The sequence below is a fragment of the Melanotaenia boesemani genome, chromosome 11 (assembly GCF_017639745.1).
Source record: "Melanotaenia boesemani isolate fMelBoe1 chromosome 11, fMelBoe1.pri, whole genome shotgun sequence".
Lineage (NCBI taxonomy): Eukaryota > Metazoa > Chordata > Actinopteri > Atheriniformes > Melanotaeniidae > Melanotaenia > Melanotaenia boesemani.
This window is the reverse complement of record NC_055692.1, coordinates 8,077,402-8,102,268: the sequence shown is the minus strand read 5'-3', so window position 1 is coordinate 8,102,268 and position 24,867 is coordinate 8,077,402. Positions and strand designations below refer to the sequence as shown.

Sequence of the window (24,867 nt, the reverse complement as noted above, 5' to 3'; positions counted from 1 at the left end):
CGCTCCTCTGTCTACCTCATACTAGTGGTGGCTGTGTTTTTTTTAGGGGCCTGGATTCCCTTATTTTGTCATATTACTGCTTGTAATTTTCTTCGCACCACTTGCTACAACTTTAGAAATGAAGGAACTGATCCTCTTCGCATTTTGCCCCGAATTAATGCAGCTCTCACCCCCATACTGTACCTCAGAGGGTGCAGCGCGCTCAGAGAGACGCTGTTCGCTAAAGTGTGGAGACCGTGTTGTAAAAGGAGGTGAGAGACTGATTGTGTGTTATGGGTTAGATTTCTTCTGTTAATAAAATACGCTTCATCGTCAACTTGGCCTCTATAATCGCCCGTTCCGGGCTTAAGTTAACACCTGGATGATTTTTTTTAAATCAACCAACACATGATCCATGCCAATATTGTCTTACTCTTTGTTTTTTGTTGTTGCTTTTTTTTTTTTTTTTTTTTTACACTTCATTAGATCCTTTGTCACAGTGAGAAAGGTAATTCCTCAATGAAGTTGTGAAAATGATCTAATATAGATGTAATAAAAATGTTTCATTATGAGAGAAAAAATAAAATTATGGGAAATCTGATTAATTTAACTTCGCCTTATTTGGATAAGTTTTCAGTCTCAGTAGCCACAGAGGATGCAGTTTCCTCGGTAACCACATAGCGTCAGAAGAGCACTTTGGCACACAGCCATCACCTCGTTATCCAGGAAACAAACCACAAGCACCAAACATGAGAGATTATACTTTGATGTTGTCGGATTTTATTCTTCTGGGGTGATGAGCAATAAGATTAATTATCCACTGCAGGTTTGCTTAGGATTAAAGACGTTAATAGACGTTTAATGATTACATGAAGGTGAAACCCACCAGTGAGGTTTGTATCAGTTTTTTTTAATTGGCATGGGGGGTGGGTTGTCTGTGGTAAGAGGAGGAGCTTCATATCACCACACTTCCGCACATCTGGTGCCCACTTTCTGAACCTTAACGTTCTCATGCTTTCATTTTTTCTGGCTTTGCTGTAAACATGTGGTCCACTTCGAAGTTTTAAAAACTATTCTGGTCACCAGATCTGTGCAGACAGCATACCAAAGACTACTATTCTCACATGAAAATTATATTTGCTTATGCAAACCAAGCAAATACACAGAGTGGATAGATTCTCTTCTTGACTTTAAAAATTTTCAGGCTGCAATAATTGGCTTAACTGATAAACTGATTTGCAAAGTTGATGCTGTATTCAGGTGCCTTATAAGCGTAACACGTTGATGTGTCGCTTTTGCCAAGTGACAACCTTTGAGCCAGTGGAAACATACATTTAATTAAATAAATGTGTGCCGCAAAGAATTGTGACTTTAAAATATTCCAAACTTAACTGTTAACTTTCATAGAAGCTACATGGCCATCTGTAAGTTGCATGAAACTAGACTTGAAACCTTCAGCTTTCACTCACACATTTAAAAAAAAAAAACAAAATGTTTTTTTTTTTTTTTTGTATTTAGAAAGTAGAAAAAAAAATCCAATGAATAAATATATGTAGAGTCATACAGTTTTGTTTGCAGACCTGCATTCAAGGCTAGACTTGAAGCTCGCCACAATGTCGCCCTGCTAATAGAGAGAAAAAAGGGCCATTAAACAGTTTTTCTTTTCCTCGTTCTGCCATCTCACAGGTAAAGTTGCCAGGGGTCCTGGTTTGTGAAAGTGGCCAAACCCTCCCACAGCGGGGGTGTATTTTTTCTCTGTTGCGCTTTGGGCTGGTTTCTATTCAAATGTGGGTCAGGGGTGAGGAAGCCTAACGTCATAAGCTTGCAACATGGCGTCCCGAAGGCTGTGAGATGAGCAAGAGGATGGTAAAGAACGCTTGAGAACGGTCCTACCGATGTAATAAGGTATTTTAAACACGCTATTTCTTCTTTAAGGTGGATTGTGGATAACGGGGCTGTTTTCATGCATAGTTTTGATCAGATCGGTTCCTGCCTGCTGCAGTAAGAATCGCAAGGTTTTTCAGCGTTACGATGGTGGGTTTTTTTCCACGGCGTGCCAACAAAAACGGGCTTTGCTACTGGTGCCTGTTTTGACTCTTACACCATCCTGCTTGGCAAAGCGAACATTCTTACGTTATTCTTTGCTAGTTTAAACCTTTAAACCGCATAAACATACAGTTTGCAATTATTATAACGTTTTATTTGCGTCGTAAGCTTACAGGAGATGCCCCACAGAACGAGCGTAGCACCAGATAATTACCAGCCTGGCAGAGCACATCAGGCGACAGAAATGATCCATAAACGGTCTCTGAAATGCTGAGCTCCCTTTTCTACGTTTTACAATCAGTTATAGCACAATAATTATTTTTCACCATATGGTGATGAGCAAAAGGATTCATTTAAAATGATCGGTGTCATGTAAGCTGATAAGACTTTCAAAACGGAATGCACTCGTTTTTTTTCTTCCTTTTTTGTGTGAAATAAACAGGTTTTACGCAGGATATTTTGCGCAATCATCCGATAATCATTGATATCTTAACAGTTTCAGTCGATGTCTAATGGTGTAACCTGTATTGTTTATATGTAGGTTAAGCCACCTTGGTCTTAGGTAGGGCCAAAATGAAAACAGCATCGACTTGCAAACGTATCCAATACTATGAAGGCGCAACTGGCTTCTGGTTGAAAAACGTTGTCAAACACGAATGTTGTCGATACAATGGATTATATATATATATATATATATATATATATATATATATATATATATATATATATATATAGAGAGAGAGAGAGAGAGAGAGAGAGAGAGAGAGAGAGAGAATCCATTGTATTTTTATATATTTATATATTGATGTAATAGTCCTTAACACGGACTTTCTTGTGGGTGAAACGTTATACTGTAACCCCAAAACTGCAGTGTTTTATGGAAACTGTGGTGCGTGACAAGGATTTCTGTAAAATAATTGCTCAGACAAAACAAACCCACATCAGTACGTCGCACATTTTGATTGTTAAACTCTCAGTTCAAATCAAGCGCTTTGAAAAAAATATATGTGCTTAGGTTTGAAGGCAACTTGGCTCCGAATGTGATTAGTGTTGTTTAAGTACCATGTCGATAATAAGATACAGGAATGTCAGTAATGCGTTTTCCTTGACTCGCACTTGTTTTGCAAAACCGAATTATTTAGCCCTATATAAATAAATAAAAAAGAAATAAACATAGCTTCTCTTCTTAAGCTCTGCTCTAATTTGCTTAATTTTAACTAAGAAAAGTGACATAGTGCACTTTAGGGTGTTAACAGCAACTTTAGTAGCCCATTTATGGCACAGCATAACATGGTACAGTTTTTTAATGGGGTTCTGATATTTAATGTCTCCCTTTTTGGTGCTTGAATTAAAGTAGCTGAAGCCATATGTCCTAACTTGCATGTTTACAATAGTTTAGTTTGCCTCCTCCTATTAAGTACCTTTTTTGTTGGCATGTACACATGTATATGTATTTTTTTCCTCACTATTTGTAAATTCTTGACTTAAGAAAGTTTTGCATTAGGACAATATAAAGATGCATCCATCTGTTTTCACTGTATGTTGGCCTGCTCAGAGTGGCAGGGTACTGTAGCCTATAATATGAAGATTACAAGATGTTAGTTTGACTGGTCACACCCAACCAGAAGTGCAGTTGGAAGCATTGGGTTGCCCGGCTTGGTTGCTGGCCCCAAAATATGTCTAAATTGCATTTTTTTTAGCATTACAGTTAGAAAAAACACAATTTTCAAGCCTGGACAAGTTAAATCCAAAAATATTTAAATCTAAATGGGAACAGGGATGGGGCTCCTGGATTTCAATGCTGCATCTATATGAGACAATTTGTATTTAGTGCATGTGATACCATAACTTTCTAAATTTTATCTTTTGTAAACTTAAGCAGACATGCAGAAAATTGAAGTGGTCACTGAAAAAGTGTTATTTAGACTATGTGACAGATAAGCAGTTAGCTGGTATAATTTTATTTTGAACTAAAACTTAAAATAGAAATATGCATCAAATACAGTAACCATTTATTATATTTTTGTGGTTTGTTGTAGTTGCTGTCAAATAAGTAGGTGACCTATTAGTAAAGGTCAAACAAATTAATTTCTGGTATTAAAATGACCAAGTCAGTGTGGCAAGTTTCATTGATTACTACAGTATATGGATGGCAAATACTGGCCTGGGGGGTAATTTGAGGCCAGTGTGTGTTTCTGTGCCTGATGATCCTCATGATCGGCTGGTTGTCTCAGCCTTCTTTTCCCTTCCCCTTCTCAGCATACACCCAGCATCCTGTGTACAGTGTGCTCATGGCTTACTGTGGCTGTGTGGGCAGCACAATGCAGTAAGAAGGCTACTTAGGCTATATGTTCTGCTGACATGTTGGACGAGGACTTATAGATTGTGCGAGGCTGTACAGGTCGGCCTGCTTTTCTCTGCTCTGCGCTGCCTGTTTGAGGGGCCGTTTGGTTTGTTCAGTGGATAAAGCACCTCAGGGCAGGGTTGTTGTTGTTCTTTAAGAAGAAGAATGTGGAATGTAGCACTGATAGCCAGAAGGTTATGCAGTGTTTAGGGGCTGGAGAAAGAGGAGGAGGTGGAAGAAGGAGGAGGGGGGCAGCTTCTGTGAACCCTTGGATCACACAAGCTGTCTCCTCACCCGACCTGTTGTCCTTAACCAAACCATTAGGCACTGGGTCATGTGGGTATACTGCTTTTTACAAGCTGGGGGGAGGGGGTGTGTGTGGGTGTTATCTCATCAAGTTTATTTTGCCAAGACAGAGGTTCCTTTATCACATCAATCATATGTTCACTTGTTAGAAAAGTGGTTGATTACTTCATGTCTGAGGGCACACAGTGGAATACAGTATGTATGGGTGCCAGTGTTGAGCAGTACTAATGTTAACCTCTGTGAAGGTTTTCAGTGTTCATTTCACTCTATGTAATTTCTCCAGGGGCCACTTTTGGTGGGCTACAAAATGCAATATAGCATTGATGACACAGAGCAGAGATGCCCACTCAAACATAAACCTATGGCACGAACTCTTGGGTTGTTGTTTTTTACAATGAGAAAATGGTTACATGCACATTTATGCAAATAATTTAATACCTTAAATAACTGGATGCTAAGAGGAGAAGCATCCCAAGGTAAACAAATACAGGAAGTGGGCTAGAACGTATCAGGCATTGTGGGTAAGCACAATCTAAACATACATGCATGTAGAACGAAATCTGGCCGGGAGAAAAGAGCACAGTAAAAAGTTCTGATTAAAATATGGTCAATTCAAGGCTATGTTCACGCTACAGCTCAATTCTGATTTTTTTTCCCCCAATATGTGTTTCATATTGGCTTTTTTATTGACAATCTCAACGGTACAAATCCTTTTTTTTTTTTTTTAAACCCAACCCAGGCCACTTTCACATGTGGTCCTAAATCAGATATCATCATCATATCATCTCATATTTCATCCGACTGACATCAGAAATCTGCATCAGAAGAATCGGGACAAGGTAAGATCAAATCTAAACAATGGAAGGAACAATGTTAGATTTTTTATTTATTTACTTTTTTTCCGGCTCTGACTGCACAACTCTGCAATTGATGCATATATGCTACAGAGCGCAGTATCCGTCAGGGCCACTTACGGTCCACACTTAAATATGATGGAGGTCACATTGAAATTGTAATATGAATGACCACGCAAAAAAAAAAAAAAAAAACAAACAAACAAAAAAAAAATCATATTTTGGTAAAAAAAATCGTATTCAAGCATTAAGACCTGCAGCGTGAACGTAGCCCAAGACCGCTAGGATCTGGTGCAGCGGCATGTTTTGTCCATATGTTTCTCCGCTTTAACTAATAGATGAACAAGTTTTCTTCTTTGTTGTTTGTCTTTTCTTAACCTTTAGTAATTCTTAATGGAGCACTGCATTTAGCAAGGACAGGAATGCGTTATTCAATGAAGCGGTCCCATTCATTTGAGAGACTGCAGTGTGAAAGCAAACTTGGACAGGTTGAGTGTTGCAAACCTGAACTGAACAGAGTCTAGCCGATTATTAGGTGTAAATTCTAAATAGGTGTAAGTTCTGTCAAACAAAGACAGGCTAAAAAAAAAAAAGGAAAAGGTTAAAATCCTATTCTTGGCTTTTCATCTTCTCATGTAACAATATTAAATGACTTAAGCTTTGTCAACCTGATGATGTACTGAGAGAAATGGTCAAAAAATGTCAATCAGAGGCAGTCCTGATGTTTTGTATTTGTTAATGTACCTTGACATATCCTGTTTTTACAAAAGTCTGTAACCAACATGGTGCATATTTATAGATGTTCACTGCAGTGCTGTTGTACAAATATATCTGAGAACTAAAATAGTCTCCATGTGGATAGAATTTATCATTTACATCACTAATATATATAATCAGGCTTTTTTTTAATGTAATCATGACCTGATGTTATTGAATTAAACAAAAGGGACTGGAAGGGAAGCATCAAATTCATAAAAAAGAAGTTTGTGGTTTGTGACCCAGTTTAGGCAAAACATCTATCTGTCACAATACAGATGAAATGAACATGTGAAATCCTGTATTCCTGTTGCTCTTGCTGGATTAGCTATGACCTGAGGGTGTTAATTACATCTGTTTTATTAAATCTTGTTCAAATTTAGTAAAAAGAGAAGTACTCAAAATTAAATGCATTGCTTGATTGTTGCCTTAACAACTATTGCATTATGACTTTTGGTACATTTGAGTTGCACAGCCAGCTCTGCCCCCTCCTATGATGAGATGAATGGGACTCTTCATTCCACTGCACCCTGGGCATGACTTGTTCATCTGCAACATGGCTGAACTGCCTGACAGAAAATGAGTTAATTGGAGGGGTTCTCCCTAGACTGCGGCATGTTCCTCCCCTTCAGCAATGCAGCACTCTGATCGTGCACTTGTTCAGTTGCAGCTTAGATCCAGCGGCCCTGTAAAATGTTATGTCTCTTAAGACAGAACAAATCCACCTTGATGTCTCATCCTAATGTATTGGAGCTTTTCTACAGCAGCTCATCTCATTAACATCTTTTCTGAAAAGATAATATTTAAAATGGGATCTGTGTCCAGAATTCCAGCAGATGCTCAGCATCAAAGCCACTCAGCCATATAGTTCATGCTAAAGCCATGGCAAGTGACTTTACTTGTTTCAAGCTCTGTAGGCCCTGGAAGATGTCAGGGCATTGGGCCGTTCATGCTTACCTGGCTAAAGAGCTGTGTCCTAAATATTTTTCTTGATTTAATCTAGTTTTTTTTAAGAGATTTCAACAAATTCTTACTTTTTCAGACAGTTATTTGCATGTGTACATGTGACACAGTTCAGATAGGAAAAGTATTATTGTGACAACCATGTAGCAGTTTGAAAAAGAGCATTATTCCTTTAAGAGCATCTTTTTGACCAATCCAGTTGTAACACTCAAATAAGTATGGCAGCTTCTGCTTGAATAGATAGACTGTAAAACATACAGATGGCAGGAACCTGTCAGCTGTCCTATTCCACAGTGATGCATTCATTTTCCACCTCTACCACATCTCGAGGCTAAATATTGTGAAGTGAAAATGACTTATGTAATCACATGTTTTTACAGTAACCATTTTTCAGCATATTCCAGGTCCTAATGTTACCTGATATGCATTTCTAACCTGTTTTTATTTTTGTATTTAAATAATAAGACAAATATTTGAAATATTAAAGCTACTCAGTGATTCTTACATTTAACTAAATTTTATTTAATTGCAGACTGTGTAAATCCAAGATGGTTTGCCTGATCTCTGGTTTAAATAAGATAATATACATTCATGTTTGCATTGTGGTTAGCAACAGATTAAAAAAGAAACTGGTATGGTGCTAATTTAGGGCTAGTGATGGAAAAAAAAGTTAAAATAGATCATTTCAACAGATGATAAAGGGGATTTGGTACAAAAACAGTAGCCACAAAACACCCTCAAAAGACTCTTTGGAGCTCTAGTATGTCAGTGCTTAAAAGGTAAGAAGCAAGACAAAGCTGGGCGCCTGTTATATTGGATTCCTCAGAAAGCACTGAATCCACAACTGTCATTCATTGATAGCTGACATAACCACATTGGCAAGGAATTATTGTGGAAAAGCTTTATTAAGCACGAGCATAAGATATACATTCACAAATGCCACTTAAACAACTGTGCATCTATGGTCTTTGAGGCATCTAGGATGGACCATCAAATAGTAGAAACATGTATTATAACCATCAAGATCACATCTTTTCTAGGGATGCCCATTTATTTCACAACATTGATGACCCAGTACATTTTTAGTGTTTGCAGAATAAAAAGCACAGAATAACCTGAAATGCTTCATTACTTAGTCTCATCAGCAGCAGCATGCATTTTTAGTATTTATCAAAAGAAATGACAACATTTTAAAGTGATAACTGGTTTTTTGGAATATTTTTGCAGGCCCAAATGCAATAAATGGATGTTTATTAACAAAGGAAATAAGGTTAAGGTTAAGTATGAAATATCTTGGATTCAGATAATAGCCTAAGGAAATGTTAGAATAGCTGCCTACCATGCCAACCTTTTACATGTTTGGGGTACTTATACACAGATGTAAAGGAGTATACAGAGTGGTTAGCTGAAAAGTCTAGTTTTTTGCTTTAATCTCCACATTGTGTCATGAGCTGTTCTTTCACTTGAGCATGAGAAGCAGAAGTCAGATAATTGCAGCACCCACGAGTCCTGCATGGATCAGCCATATCTGTGCAGCAAGGTCAGCCATGTTGAAATGGCTCAGAGGTGGTTGCTTGGTGTTTGTATTTCAAACTGGCTTTGCACCCCCTCCCACCCCCACAGACCCCTCCCCCACTCCCCCTGCCCACCGGCATACTCCTCTTTCTGTGTGTGTCAGTGTGTTCGTGAATTGCATGTGTTAAAGTGCACTGTCTTTCAGTCCACGCAGACATCCAGGCCTTCTGCTCCTGTACGTGTTTGCTACTTCTTCAGTCACTCTGTCTCCTCCATTTCCTCTTTTTTTGTAAAGAATTTGGTGAGTTTAGTGACAATTCAACACAGTTCATTGTTGCAATTTTTTTTTTTTTACCTTTTCTTTAAAGGAATTTTGGTAAAAAAAAAAAAAAAAAAAAAAGATGTACAGCCTAAGGTTGAACACGTTCTTAAAATTCTACTCAGTCTTGTTTTCTTTTGGTTGCAAGTAGTGACCTTTTGCAGTTGTAGGGTGTGTTTTGTTATTGCGCCACAGGACTTTGCCTCACCTCTGCCCTCTCTCTTGGCTCTCTACCCTCTGTTCAGGAGATTAGTGCCACAGCCCACTTCGCCCTCAGTCACCTTCCCTGCATGAGCACTGACTGTAAGGCTTACACATTTGAAGTTTAATCCATAAACTCCTTGGAGAAAGGATCCAAGACAAGTGCCAGTAAATTAAGTCAAACCCAATCTTTGAGATTTCTGGTGTAACCAGCTTAATTCAGAGAGGGCTGGCATCAGTTCACTGCTTGGGGCGTTTTGATCCTCACTAGTTTACAGTAATAAATAAACATGTAGCCACTTTATGATCAAATCTGTCAGTTTTGAGGTAAATATTTGTGCCAGCTCAAATTCTCATCTACAAGCTTTTGAGACATGTCAAGGTTGAGCCTGTAAAATGAGGTTGCCCCTTGTGTGATCAAACCAGTGTTTTTGAAAAGGTTGACACCGCAAGCAAGGTAAGCTGATCCGGAGCCTGTGCTATGCTTGAAAGGCAACATAAACTCTGGTCTGTTACAGTTCAAGCCAAAGGCTTGTTTTGATTGGTATGTGCTGCCATACTTGAACCGAGCAAGTCTTGTTTCTTCTTCTGACTGACTGTCATGCCAACTGTCATGCCAGCCATTGCAGAGCTTAAAAATACAGCTTCCAATTCTGCAAGAAATGTTGCTTGCCAGCTACGTAACATAAGATGTGAACGAGACATCCTGCTTATGACATTATTTTTTTCTTGCTTGTCTTTTGATCATCATCCTAATGGCTCATCCACCTAAAACTTTTTACATTGTGAGGCTGCAATGCTGAAGATCAAGAACAAATCCCTAGGTGTAGTATTTAAAATGTGTCTACTAAGTGCAAACCAGGCACTCACAGATGGAGCTATTATGGTGGAGCAGGCCTATCTGTCCTCTCTTGTAACATGCCTCTTTTCCCGGGCAGCATCATTAGAAGGGGAGCTGGGACTACACGTGTCCCACTCTAGCTGCATATAGATCAGCCGTAATCCATTAGCAGCCCCCTGGAATCCAGCCGGCACGGCGTAGCACTGAAGGGGCCAGGGGGAGAGTGTAGCAGCATGGGTGAATTGGGGGAGAGGGAGAGCAGAGGATGAGAAGAGGAGGGGGATGGGGGAGGGCTTTTTTTTTTTTTTTCACCTCCTGAGCTGCCCTCTCTACGCTGAGCCCAGCCCCCTTTTTATGTTGGTCTGCTGGAAAAGCCTCTTGAACCCCCCACACGTAAAGCATGCAGAGGTGTGTATGTTAAAAGAGAGACTTGAATGATATACGGCTTCCTGGCTGGCATCGTAGCAGAGGCCCTCCTTTCTCTTAGTGCTCCTCCATTACCGCCTGCAGGGTTTAGAGCCATAGACCTCTTTAGCATGTACTGTGATTAACAGATCTGGGTTATGTATTCCAGAATGGCTCATTATGATTAACACTGGGGACAGTGAACTGTTTCTGGGATAGGTCTGCATGCCCAGTGAGAGGCTGGTGAGGTTGAGAAGATGAAAGAGAGAAGAGGAGTTGTGCAGAGGAAAGATGGGGGAGGGGAAGACCATGAGGAGAAGTGTCAAAGCAGAGGAGGCAAGCCCAGGCGTGGACCTGAGAGTAATGATCACTTCAGCTGATTGTATCAGCTAGTCAGACCATGACAGACTCAGCCATCTTCAGTTAGCAATTTTAACCTTGTTGCTTTTTTATGGTGTTCAGTATTACATGTAATAGACACATCCCTGATTAGCCATCTGCTTTAGCTGCAGTTTTTATGTTTGTGCATTATTATGCAATTCTCGTCAGTTTGGTGTATGTTGACCTTAAATATAGGACTTTATCAATAACGTTTGAGGCTGTAAGTGGACAGAATCTCTTTATAATTATAATTTTGTCTCTGTTTGCATTTGCACCAATGAGCCGACCTAGACTAGTGGTTGGCTAGCTTAGTCAAAACTGCATGTTTTCTCTATTTTATACAGTAAGAAAATTAGTCCAAAATATTTCTCCTTGTTACAGTTTAGCTTTATTACACACCATACTGACATGAGGGGTATTGGTAGAGAAAAGTGTAATCATAGCTCTCTGTTCTGAGTTTAAGATCTGCCCCCCTTTTCCTTGTTATGGGTTATGAAACATGATTTTCAGTAAATCGCTTGGTTGGCATAGATTTAAAATGGTGCATTTTCACACATATTTACAGCTTGAGTTAAGTATTTCTCTGCATTACTGTGTAATCTCTTGTAATACGCTACACACTGTGTTCGGGGGCATTAAAGATGTGTGTCCATTTAAACTTGTGCCAAAGACAGACCTCCTGTCTAAACCAGCTTGTGGCTGCAAAGAGCGTTACAGACACACTCTTTTCATCTATTGCATTTAATGTTTTGAAACTATATTTGCTTCTTGTGTCAAACTGGGAAAAAAAGAGTTCCGTGGTATGTAGTGGGTCATCAGTGAATGAGATTCACCTGCCCTAATTCCATAAATGAGGGCCTCTCTGGAGGATCATATGGTGCTGTCCTTGTCTTTGAGCCACACCCTCCCTCTACTCTTCTGCCCATACTCTTGTGTAGTTTTACCTGCTCAGGTGTCACCTAATCCCTTCCCCCGGCCCTGCTGTGCCACCGACCCCCACCTTCAGACAATAGGGCAGGGCTGACATTACCATGACCTAATGGAGGCTGAGTGAGCCATGCTTCCAAAGAGGGCATCCCATCGAAACTAGAGTTACTCTGATGAAGAGAAGCTGAGAGGAGGCACCTGAGAGAAGTAGTTACTTTACCCTTTCTTCCTCTCCGCCCCTATGGCTTTTGTGCCAGAACAGTAGCAATGTGTACAATCAGAACTTGATCCATGTAGGGTTGCAATTTGTTTAAAAAGGAAGATGAGAGGGAGGGCTGGGTTCCAGTTTCTATACCGCCATGTGATTATGTGGCATGGTGTGCTAACAGTTTACTAATTTCCCTGTGAGAGGCTAGACTTGATGTTTCTGCAAAAACACAGCTTGAATTATGTGTGAAACATGCTAATGGTGTAACTGTAAACTGCAAAAAGAACCAGACTTGCACACAAAAACACCCCTCCCAAACAAAGCAAGCTCTGTTTTGCTACTAAAACCTTTGCATACTGCATTGACCAAGCTGGCTTTTTGACTTCCTTGTGCATTTCAGACGTGTGCATTTAAGGCTCAAATAGTCCTTTTTATAGCTTTAATCGGGTTTATAAGCTTGATGGAAGAAAATTTCATGAGCCCAAGTGTCAGTGTTTATTTAATTATTATTTTTCTTATGAATGCCAAACTAACCACCTTTTCTTCTTTTTCTGTCAGCTTTAGGTGGTGCTCGTGTAGGAAGAGAGAGAAGGACAGAAGGAAGGAGGAAATGGAACTGCCAAATCATGCCAAACAACTGCTGCTGCAACTCAACCAGCAGAGAGCCAAGGGCTTCCTGTGTGATGTTATCATCGTGGTGGAGAATGCGCTCTTCCGTGCCCACAAGAACATCCTGGCGGCAAGCAGCATCTATTTCAAATCTCTGGTCCTCCACGATAACCTTATCAACCTCGACACAGAGATGGTCAACCCCTCTGTATTCAGACAAGTACTTGACTTCATCTACACTGGGAAGCTCCTGTCCTCCTCAGACCAGAGCAGTGAGCAGAACTTCAGTGCCCTCTTGACCGCAGCCAGCTACCTCCAGCTCCATGACCTCGCTGCTCTGTGCAGAAAGAAGCTCAAGCGCAGTGGCGGGAAACCCCTGCCAGGCAAACCCTCCACTCCAGGTCCCCTTAGTCGCTTACGACTCAACAACCAGCGCCACTCCTCTTCTACCCCCGCTGGCCCCAACAACCACTATCATCCGACCCCTTCAGATGCTGACCAACCACAACCAGATGAAGGCCTTCGGGACAAGCTCTCAGATGATGAGATGTTTGTCGGCAGCTCTGGAAAGAATGGGAATGGAGGAAATGGCAGCAGTAATGGTAATCTCAGCAGTGGAGCAAGTGCTGGGGAGCCAGATCTTGGACTTGACCTGTCCAAGAAGAGTCCTCACTCTGCAGGCACAGCCACTGATGCGCTCAGCCCGCACAGCAACTCCCAAGAATCCCCTCAATCTGCCTCAGTATCCACAACCAACAGTGCCTCACTTGATGACTCCTCAACCACTCTACCAGGTGTCGACACATGCATCTCAGAGACCATGGACCTCAACTCCTCCTCTAAAACCTCAGAGGAAGTCCAAAACCAGTCTGATGGCCCACCGCCCCAAAAGAAAACCCGACAGGGTGCTCGCAAGAATGAATGGCCTAAGAGAGAGGTGTCAGGGTTGAAGTCAGAAGATCATGACAGGCCTCTTGTAAATGGAGTAATAGTAGGTCCTAAAGATGGCCGGTCTTCTGGGATTGGTGGAGGGAGTAGCAGCAGCTTTGTGTCTGATAAGTCCTTCCAGTGCAAAGTTGAGGAAGAGGAAGCAGAGAATGGGCAGGACCACAGTGAAGAAAGTGGTCAAAGTGATGGCGAGAGTGCAGGAGGTGGAGGGAGTTCAGGAGGAGGGCACCACAGCGCCAACTATGTTTACCGGCAGGAAGGTTTTGAGCCAGCATTTGGGGATAACCTCTACGTGTGCATTCCCTGTGGTAAGGGCTTCCCCAGTTCTGAGCAGCTCAATGCTCACGTGGAGACGCACACAGAGGATGAGCTCTACATCAAAGAGGAGGGAGGGACCTTTGTGAAGGAGGAAGATGAGGAGGAGGCAGAAGACCTTTCTGCAGCAGTTGGTCCCTCTGGCTTTGGCTCTGAAACACGTCCATTCAAGTGTACAGTCTGCAGTAAGAGCTACAAAGACCCTGCAACGCTGAGACAACATGAGAAGAGCCACTGGCTGACCAGGCCCTTCCCCTGCAACATCTGTGGCAAAATGTTCACCCAAAGGGGAACCATGACACGCCACATGCGCAGCCACCTTGGCCTAAAGCCTTTTGCATGTGAAGAGTGTGGCATGCGCTTCACACGGCAGTACCGTCTGACAGAGCACATGCGTGTCCACTCTGGGGAGAAGCCGTATGAATGCCAGTTATGTGGTGGGAAGTTTACCCAGCAGCGCAACCTCATCAGTCACCTGAGAATGCACACCTCACCCTCTTAGAAATGCATCAAGCCAAAGAACTCTGGGAATAGAAAAAAAGAAACATTTCTCTACCTTTTTTCCATCTCGTAAGCAAAGAAATGCACACCATCACATGCAGACACATGGTTCTACATATTAATTCCAGTTTACGATACCCTGGCTGAGTGAATGATGTAGCCGTTAGCCACAGTGCTCTCTTGGTGATGGTTGGATCTTGTTGATGCAAAGATCAAGTCATCGTTCAAAGGACATTAGCTCACCTCTCAGGAGTTCCACAGGGACAAATTTACTCCTGTTTCTCTCCAAAGTCACAAAGTCACAGTGAAGTGGCATGACTTCTGGTTTGTTAAATGTGAATGTGGGCACTGATATAATGTCAAGCCCCCTCACCTCATACCCCTCAGCAGCCTTTCTCTCTTCACTCTTTAAGCATTAAGTCTTTGAGTACTCATCCAACAGATAAACTCAAAAGCCCAGTCTGTACTCCAGAGCTATGTTGACCAAAAACCCATGCAAACGATACTGGCAATAATTCAGCAAAAAGATTATTTTTACCCTAACAGCTTTATATCCTTTATGTTGGTGATGGGTATTGGTATGAAAGAGGAGGGTTAAATGGGGTTGGCACCATCTCCATGCTTTAACTGAAAGTCCTGAAAGAAAGAAGGTTCATGTTGGGAGGATGTGTTTGTTTTTAACAGATAACAAATACTCAAAGTCCTCTCTACGGCTGTTTGTATTGATGTAGTGGAGATTTTCATTTTTTTGCCTGCTATTGCTCCCAGGAGTGAATCCTGACTGGAAAGATGAACCTCTTGTGGTACTTGTTTTACTTAAAAAAAGAAAAAAACTTGTCATGTTTCAGTGAATGTTTTAAACTGGAAGGTCTTGGGATTTTTCTTGTGGAGGGGAGGGATTTGGGGTTAGGGTGGGATGGGATGGGTGGTGTAATGGGCCTAAGAAAAGGGGTATTTTAGACTGAACTTTATGTTCAGTGGGTACGTTTATTTTTCTGTCTGTATAGCTTTCCTCCCCTCAGAAAAAAGAAGAGTCTATTTATATAGGCTTGTGACCTCGCTACCTCTGATTACTCTTACGAACTCTGTCGATTAGTTGAAAGTTCCTATGTAATTAATTGTAAAAAGTGTGTAGATTATGGTAACTTTTCACCTAATGCTTTAACCTGCCCATCTCTCAACACAGGTTTTTAATGCTCATAGATTTTACACATTAATATTGTTTTTAGCTGTTGTTTGTACTTGTCAGATATAGCCTTTTCTTGGTAGGGTGCCCTGGTCATTGTGGCCCCACTTCAAAGTGTACTGTAGCATCCTGCCTGGAGCAAATAGTGTTTAGCTGATTAGTTTAGATGTATAGTGTTCCAAAGATCTTATGAATGTTGAGAACAGAGCTAACTAACAAGCATTGCTAGACAAGTTCATAACCAAAGTTTTAAAAAAGATGTACTTAAGATATATAGCATACTAAATTATTTCTCTTTTTATTTCTTTTTGCTTTATAAAACAAATTATGAATTATATTCTAAATCCAGACAAAGAAATCCACTCTTTTGAAGGAGTTTTGGCCAATGATTCTTGATACAGAAGGAGGTTCTTGTGGTTTGCAAGGAAAGCTTGTGCTGATTGGTGGGCCGGTATTATGTAAACTTTATCGCCTGACAAAACCGGTAAAGTTTTAAATGCATGTTTCCCCGAACATGCTTTTCTTGTTTCTTTTTGTTGGTATTCAGAGTTCTTATCACTTTATATTCCCTGACTTTAAGAAAAACAGGATTTGATGACATTTTATCTGTTCAGTTCAGACCAAAAAAAAAAGAAAAAAAAAGAAAAAAAATAGGAATTATAATCAGAATTTAAATGTGAAGTTCAAGTTGCTTGTTAGTTTTTTTTTATGTTTTTTTTTATGTTTTTTTTTTTTTTTTTTTTTTGAGCCAGACTTGTTAAAACTTGTAAGAAGGGAGAAGCAGAGATGCACTGGACAACTGGACAACTTGTTGGTTTCCTGCAGCATCTTTTTTTGTCTGATTGTATTCCATTATAACACAGTATGATTTTAAATTATTTTAAACTGTTCTACGCTGTACATCATTATAAGAAACCACAAGTCGGGAATGACCCCTCTATTGTCTGTAGGTTTTGCTGAAACCTGTCCAGTGTATCTGCTCTCAACAGTCACACTGTGGATCATAAACCTTCACTACAAGTTTTTCGTATAGGCATTCCTCCATTATGTCGGTATAACTGTCCCTTTTCATTATTTTTTCAATACCTCTTTTGTCATCATGTTAAAGTCTGTGAAATGTTCGTTGTCACAGGGATGCAGCTATAGTTATATAAACATCACTTTCGTTTTAAGGTACCTGCATCCTGGACTCCCACAGCTGTTACATTTTGTTGGATTTTCGTATCTTGTTTTGTTACTGCATGGTACATGTGAATTTTTCACACCTTCCCATCCACAAACATAATTTATCAACACGTACATTGTTGCTTGTGAACTCTTCTAGTTAAAGAGGGAGTCCGCAATGCGTTGCCTTCAAACGTTATTGTATTAGTCATCACTTACTGCAATACAGCGCAATGTCTGTAATGCAAAAGGTGTTTGTACAATGTGATCTTTAGCCATCTCTGCAAAATATTTTGCAGCTGCATTTGAATGCTTGCTTGTTTGACATAACGAAAAAAAAAAAAAAAAAACTCCAAACTGTGACCACACTACTACTACTCTATTATTACTAGTACTACTACTACTATTCAAATACTTCAGGGATTGTTCTGCATCTGTTAATGCAGACTCTCAGCTACATTTGTAAGATATAGCATTGTATCAATTTTCTCTGTATTTTAATCACGGGAAAAGCTAAACACTAGTTTCATATTTAATACGAACAGGGGGGTACTTTTTCAACTAACATGAAAAGCCTTGACAAAGGCGAGGCAGCTTGAAACGAATCTACATTTTTAGTTAGTAACACAAATGGTTGCAAACTTGTACAAAGAACTAAGAAGAAAGAAAGCTCATACCCAAATCCACAAACTATTTTTTAAACCAAAGCACATTTGAATGATTATGGAACCATGTGTGGCTCTAAAAAAAAAAAAAAAGAAAGAAAAGAAACATATGTATTTATCTCATTGTTTACATAAACTTTTACAGTTTTACAGACCTCAGTCGGGGCTCGGCCGGTCAGAGAGATGGTTTTGTGTGAGGGTTTTTTTTTTTTTTTTTTGTATGCTTTTCCACAGATGTTGCTGCCAAAACAAAAAGCGTAGCATTGAACATGAGGTGGCTACTGCATATTCAATTAGGAGGAGGGTGTGTGGTTGTGTGGCACTCCCCCTCTTTGCCAGCTGGCTCTGGGGTGACCCTGCACCCCAGTCATCCTGCCCTCTGGCCTGTCTTCAGATGGGATTGTAGGAAGGGGGGTGCTGGGCGAGGTAGCATGTGCATCCTTGACGTATTAATCAAAAGGCATTGTTAGTCAGGGTCTTTAGCTCAATGTTGTGTCTCTGTATTTGCCCAAATGCATTTGAGGGCTACCTCTCTGCCTGGGTCTCTTGTTAAGTTGAAGTGTGTGTGTGTGTGTGTGTGTGTGTGTGTGTGTGTGTGTTGGGGGGTACTTGGATTGTTTTACTCTGACATGGTACATCTCTCATGCTGGCAGTCGTTGAAACCTATCTGGAGAATGTAGCATTGATTTGTTCTTTGCATGTAAACAGGCTTATCTTGTAGTCTTAACTGTGAATGTTCTTGTTTTTCTGATTCAGTGATGTCTCAAAACATTTTTTGTCGCGTTCTGTGAGTAAAACCTCTGGCTGGCCGAACCTCAAACAAAGTTGGCGCAAACACTTATTGACAGTGTTCTTCTTTTTTTTTTTTTTTTTTTTTTTTTATTATTATTATCAAATGTCTATTGTCAGTGATGAATGTATTTATTTCTGGGCCTGCCCTCACCTCTTCAAAGAATTTACTCAGTGTGTGGGACTGAGGTGGAGGCAGGACCACCCTTCTGTTTTTTTGTTTTTTTTTAAGGATTTCAAGCTGAGAATCAAAATTGAGACACAAAACATAGCCATGATCCACAATCTGTGAAGTTGACTCTTTTTATGGGAGAACAGATGTACTTCTTCCAACTCAAAGAAAATGGTCTATGGCATTTACTATTTTCTCAGTTGTACCTGACACTCTGTAGGGTTTAAATTCATGTAATTCACTATGGGTGGGTTTTGTTTTTTTGTTTTTTTTCCCCCATGCGGTCTTGAGTTCTCACTGACTGATGGGGAGTTGAACTTTAACCCTTTGTGTGTCCATCTATGGACACAGGCAGGACACTGTTGCTGCCTGTGCAGAGCGGAGGCTACTGTATCTTTTAAAGCTTGCTCTCCCTGGGTGTTGCCATGCTGCTAAAAAAAAAAAAACATGTACACAGCAGAAACATGCACATATTCCACACTTTTCTCTGAGCATTTATGTTCTCCTGAATTTTGTTATATTTCTTGTCTTAAACCACTTGCCACTTCTTCCATCTCTTTTACATGATGTTAATGTTTTTAGTGTCTGTTAGTTCCACATTTGAGGATTTTAGAAACGTTGGATGAGATAGCTTTACTAAGTGCACTTTGTATGTTTTTCAAAGCCTCTGGAAGGACCCGGGTGCTCTCATATCAGTTCCGATTTAACTGACGGTTTACTCTTTGTCTTTCTCTTCTTACCTCATCATTGTCATTGTAATTGTAAAAGATACCATATCATTATGCAGTGTTAGAAAAGCTTTAAAATTAAAAATACGAAGCAGGAAACTTTTCCGAGTGACTGTATTCAGCTCTTGTTAAAGTTTTAATCTTATTTCTTGATTCTTTTGCGGTTCTTACTTCTTCCATCATCTCCAGGCATTTTGCATTCTAGAGGGGCTGGTCTGTCCAGTTATTATGGAGATGCTCCTCCTCACCTCGGCAGACAGAACCAAAGCTAGTTTTAAAATGGCCTCCAGTGCCATTAAATCCTGTCTAAGCTTTATTGTCCCTTGCTCTATCTCAGATACACCTGACCCCTGCTTTAGCCCTTTGGCCCTCCGTAATCTCTGTGTTACTGTGCAGGGGCCTGTATTCTCCGCTCTGCTGCATTTTTCAGTATTTACTGTACCTTCAGTGAGATTGTGCAGTAGTGACTTTAAAAAAAAAAAGAAAAAAAAAGAAAACACCAAATTACCTCAAAACTTTCAGTGTTTACAGAAATGTGCTGTTTGCCATTAAATTTATATTTTTTGCCGTCCACCTGTAACCAAAATGTTCCTTTTGAAGAGTATATCACAGCATATTTTCATAACTTTTCATTTTCATATACCTATGGATTTATAAAGGCACACTGTCACCTTGAGGTGCACTACATTTATGGACAGACATGATTAGCTGCTAAAAAATATAGTACTTGAAGAGTTGATTAGTGGAGTTGCTCATAAGGTGGGTGTATTGAGCTTCCTCTCTAGTTTTCTTCAGGAACAGCTTCTCAATAATATATCAGCATCTATGGACTGAGAGGCTCTGGAATGGACATGTAGGGTCTTTGCCGATGAATAATTAAAGGGCAAGAAGCTCCCCCCCCCCTCCCCCCCCTGGCAAACACTTCACATGCAAAGGTGCACACACCCAGGTGCACTTTTGTTGCCGTGTATGCGCATAAACCTTCAGTAATGCAAACACAGATGCCACCGTCTAGACTGCAAACACCATGTAACATGCACACACTAGTATTTTTAAGGTGAGGTTTTCTGACCCTTTTTGTGGCTTTTGGCAGCACCCAGGCTGGGCTCTCTCTTTATCTCCACTTCTTAGAGAGCTCGTATTCAGGTTGGAGCCGCCGCCGTGCATAACGACGGGGCTCGCAAATTCAAAGTGTCATAAAGTGTAATACAGCTGACCTCAGCACTCACAACCTTGCAGTCTTAATGTACAGCAGTGAGGAAAAATAAACTGTTATTTTATGATCTTTTCATTAAAAGCTTGATTGAAAACCAAAACTGTGTTCGACTCTTCTTAGTTCGTGTTCCTCCCTTGAGAACTAATCTCATTCTGTTGTTTGTTGTAAGTGATACTTTTCACAGAGTAAATCAGATGGGTAATGTTTCCTAACTAGGGAGGTCACACTTTGTTGTCTTATTTCAGGTGCTGCTACTTTTTTGCCTGAAGGTTAATTAATGCATACTCTAGGGACATGCCTAAGTAATGGGTTCATATGGGTTGTGTAACCTATTCAAGTGAAATGAAAACCTGTTGGCAGCTTTCCTAATAGACAATAGCTTTAAGGGCAGCATACATTGAAAGCAAAGTAGTGAACAGGGTGGGAACGAAACTTTGCAGTCGTTATCAGTTCAGCAAAGTTTAGCAAGCAAGTATTTGACCCCAGTACTGACTTAATTTGCAGATCAGTGAAAGTTAGATGTACGGTTGCCAGCCCTTGCATATTTTGACTGATTGCCACACACAACCTTCTTTGTGTTTAAAAACATTTAAAAATGTAGCTGACAATAGTTAACATTTTGCTGATTGTTTTTTTATGCTTATATAACTTTGAAGCTAACTTTGTAATTATTTGCTGAATCAGTTGCTTCAGCACAAATGCTACAAAATGTGTTTTGTGTTTACAATATGTCTCATGAAAAATGTCACGCATGAGGAGACTTTACTAAAAATATCCTGTTTATATCCTAACCTACTAGCATGAAATGATTAGTTCTAATGATATGCTTATTTCGTCATGATAATATGACTCAGCCTCTCAAAGCTAGCTGCCTGCAAGTTATCTGTATTAAGAACAGATTAAGGTGTGGTGAACACTTGGCCTTTTCCAGTCTGTTTACAGCCCCCTTCCCCCAATGTCTCTTTCTCTTTTCCTTTGATGACTTGGCAGGAATGCCCATAGCTGTCTGCTTTCCACGTGCCAATCACATACATTAAGCACGCACATCTATAAGTAACACATACTCGTTTGCTAACACCCTCCTCGGATATGTAGATGAGCTTGTTCAACCATGCAGTTACCTTTACACCTACATTTATCACTTTTTTTTATGCAAGCTTGCTCTCTTGTTCTTAATGTTGACTACTCTCACTTTCCCTCTGCCACTACCTACCCCTTATCTTTCTTGCCTAGTGTTTCTTAACATCCTGGCTCAGGTCAAAGTGTAGGGAGTTGGCACATTTATTTCTCCTCTGTGCCATTTGTAATGTGCTGTGCCCCTATAGGTGTCACATGCTAAATGACCCTGAATGGGGGTTGCAGAGAAACAATGGCCTTGGTGTCGATAGCCCTACCCTGCCTTCCCCCACCCAAGCCCCTCTCTCCACTAACACCAGCGCCAAGCAAACAATGGTGTGAGTGGAGTGGGGTGGTGGTGGTGGTGGTTGGGGTGGTGGGGGGAGTTAGGGGCAGGTGGGTATAGAGTGGACATTACCAACTGCAAAGATCTGGAGTGCATGTCTGCCAGCTGGGGGTCATTTCTTTTGACTTTCAGTAGACTGATTCATGTTTTTTTCTTTCATGTAATCTGGTAAAAAGAAAACAGAGACATTACCTAAAAATGCCCCTCTCCCCAGTTTTCCTTATCCTAGTGGGTCTTTGAGCATGGAATTTACCAGGGTCTGCCCAGGTGGGTCCAGGCTTGCCTGTTCTCGTCTGGGATGGCCCTATAATCTGTGGAATGTGGATGAGAGATGCCTGGCCTGCCCATGTTGGGTTAGGGAGATGGACAACGTCTGTTCTAAGTGGTTTATACACACACAAACACACAGATGTACACACTGCACCCACGCCCACATTTATCTCCAGTGCCAGATGACCTCCTTGTCTCTGTGCTGATATTAAGCAGATGGACCTTGACTTGTCTTGGCCACTGGCTTTGTTTGAACCTTTGTGTGGGGAAAAAATTAACTTAAAGTACAAGAAAACTTGTCTAGCATTTTCATATGGCTGAAGTGAACCAACAGTCATTAATCATAAAAGCTCAGTTTGCAATTTTTGAAAAAAACATTTACAGTTTAGTGGATTCATTTAGTAAAGATTAACCTATTGTTGACATTTCATTGAGTCATAAAGGCAGTACATAGCTAGTTAGTTTCCAATGTTTCCAACATAAGTTAATGTCTCATAGCCTTTGGTTCATATTTACAGCAAAATTAAGAGCAAATATTTCTATTTTTTATGGTTTTGAGAAAAAACTAAACAAAACATATGTTTTATGCAAGTGGAGCCTTGTCAAGTCTAGTATTAATAACTGCAAGAAGAGTACTCTGAATGACCAAGCCTAAATTTGACAGTTTTAATAAACTGTCTCTAAATTAAGGAGGTTTTCTTACTCACCATTTTATCAAATTAAATTAGGCCAGATAGTTAAGCCTAATCTTACTGCCAAACCAACAAACAACTGACACCTTGGAAAATATTGCTGGCTGGTTAAAAATGTACAAAAAGCACAACGTTTGTTACTGGTCCAAAGTTGCTAAAACGAGTGACTGAAGATACATAAAAATAGACTAATAACAACCCACCCCCAAGAGAAAGTGGGCTACCTACAAGTAGAATTTATGCATGTCATGTGTGCCTATATTTTCAATGTTTTGATGCACATCAATTATTTAAAATGTGTTGAATTAATGCTTGGGAGCCTCGGGTTATGTGCACAGCTGTTGTGAGATGTTCCTGGTAGCATCTCATAACAGATGAGGGAGATCTGTGGAAATGGATCATTGCCGCTCTTCCCTTCGATACAAAGCTGTGTCGTGTTCATCACCTGCTTTCAACGCTGCTTCGCCTCTTCGTAGTTTTTCATCTGGCTGCCTTGCCTGTGGTGGTCATTCCCTTTTTTCATCAAGTTAACACTACCCTCCTCCCTTCTTCCTCCTTAGGGAAGAGGGCATCAGATCCTATCCCACCGGGAAGACACGTGTCTTGGCACAAAAGTACAATGCTGCAGGCAATGTATATATCTCCATTTGTGTGGCATTTCATTGATCCTTTTTTGGTGTGAGAGCATACACACACACACACACACAAACACACACACATATATATATGTGTATGTGTGTTATGTTATGTTATGTTATGTTATTATGATCTCATTATTTTATTATTTCATCACTCACAGATTATACCCTGACAGTACTGGTCTCATGATAGGGCTGTACAAGGATTCACTCGCTCCTTCATCAATAACCCATCAGTATTGATGAAGACTAAGCGCACTCCGAGTGTCAATAGCTGATTTTAAATTCTGTGGGCCTGTTTATGGAACATGGGGAGGATAATTCCATGACTTATGTTGGAAAAGCACAAGGCCAAAGCAAAGGCAGAGGCATTGAAATGTCAGATATGAAACTGGAGGTAGAGTGTCAGGTTTTTATGCTTTTTGAAATATAGTAGGAGAGTTAGACAAACCTTATCCCTTGTTAACATCCATGAAAATCCCGTTAAAATCTTTAGCCAGGTGCAGCTTGGGCTTTTCTTGTAATGCAAAGCAAAATACAGTACCTATGTATCTGCTTGCTTCTGTCTTCCCTTTTCACTCACCCTCTTAAGAAATTAATCTTTTCTATATCTTTTTGTCCCTTCTTCTCTTTTCTTTATTTTATGTGGCCACAGCCTGTATTGAACCTGGGCTGCTGAGTCACCAAGCTCTCGACGTGAAAGGCAAAGAAAGAGAGCAGAGAGTGAGGGAGAGAGATGAAGGAGAAAGAACTCGGCAGGTGGTGGGCACTGCCGCAGCTTCAGCCCGCAGAGTCTTTTCAGCTGGCACACAACTGCTAGGCTGCCACAGAGGCCCTACTTTCCATCAGAATATTCCCCCACTCTTCCCCCCTCTTTAAACGATAAACGGGGAGAACAGGCTTGGACTGGAATAATAGGATCCTTTCTTTCTGCCTCTGCCATGTGTGAGGACAGGAACAATGGTAGGGACAGGGAGGGGAAATGATTCAAAGTGGGATTTTCACCTGCTCCCTTCAACCCCAGCGCTTCTCCTTTCAGAGCATGCTAATGCCAGTTCATTTACAGAGTAGTACTGTAAGCTGTAGCACACACACTAAATATACAGAGATCCCTTTTCTCTTCATGATGGACAGTTTAGATTATTGTGCTTCAAGTCTTTCATTTTGGTAATCATACTCATTATCATCATTACCCCATTTTCAGAACTAAATAAGAATTGGAGGCTGGCTGGACCTTCATGGTTGTGTCTGTATTAGTTTTATTCAGAATAACAGCTGGAAAGTTATAGAGCAGTTATCTTCCACAAAAAAATCAACAAAGCTTTTCATAAATTTTTTGTGTCCTTACAACTTTGATCAAAAACATAAAAATGTTCCGTATTATTTTGGTTGTGTGAAGTCTACACTTTGTCTATATATGATAAAATGGTAAGCTGCTAATTTCCATTTAGTGTAGTAACTAGCTTA

At 40.5% G+C, this 24,867-nt stretch overlaps 1 protein-coding gene across 1 annotated transcript; it reads left to right on the top strand.

Annotated features, from left to right (window-relative positions):
- The first annotated feature begins 1,810 nt into the window (after positions 1–1,810).
- On the top strand, positions 1,811–20,438 carry hic2 (hypermethylated in cancer 2). Its single transcript, XM_041999847.1, has 2 exons — positions 1,811–1,884; positions 12,604–20,438. The coding sequence occupies exon 2, from the start codon at positions 12,656–12,658 to the stop codon at positions 14,417–14,419; it is 1,764 nt and encodes a 587-aa protein (XP_041855781.1). The 5' UTR covers positions 1,811–1,884; positions 12,604–12,655; the 3' UTR covers positions 14,420–20,438.
- The last annotated feature ends 4,429 nt before the right edge of the window (positions 20,439–24,867 follow it).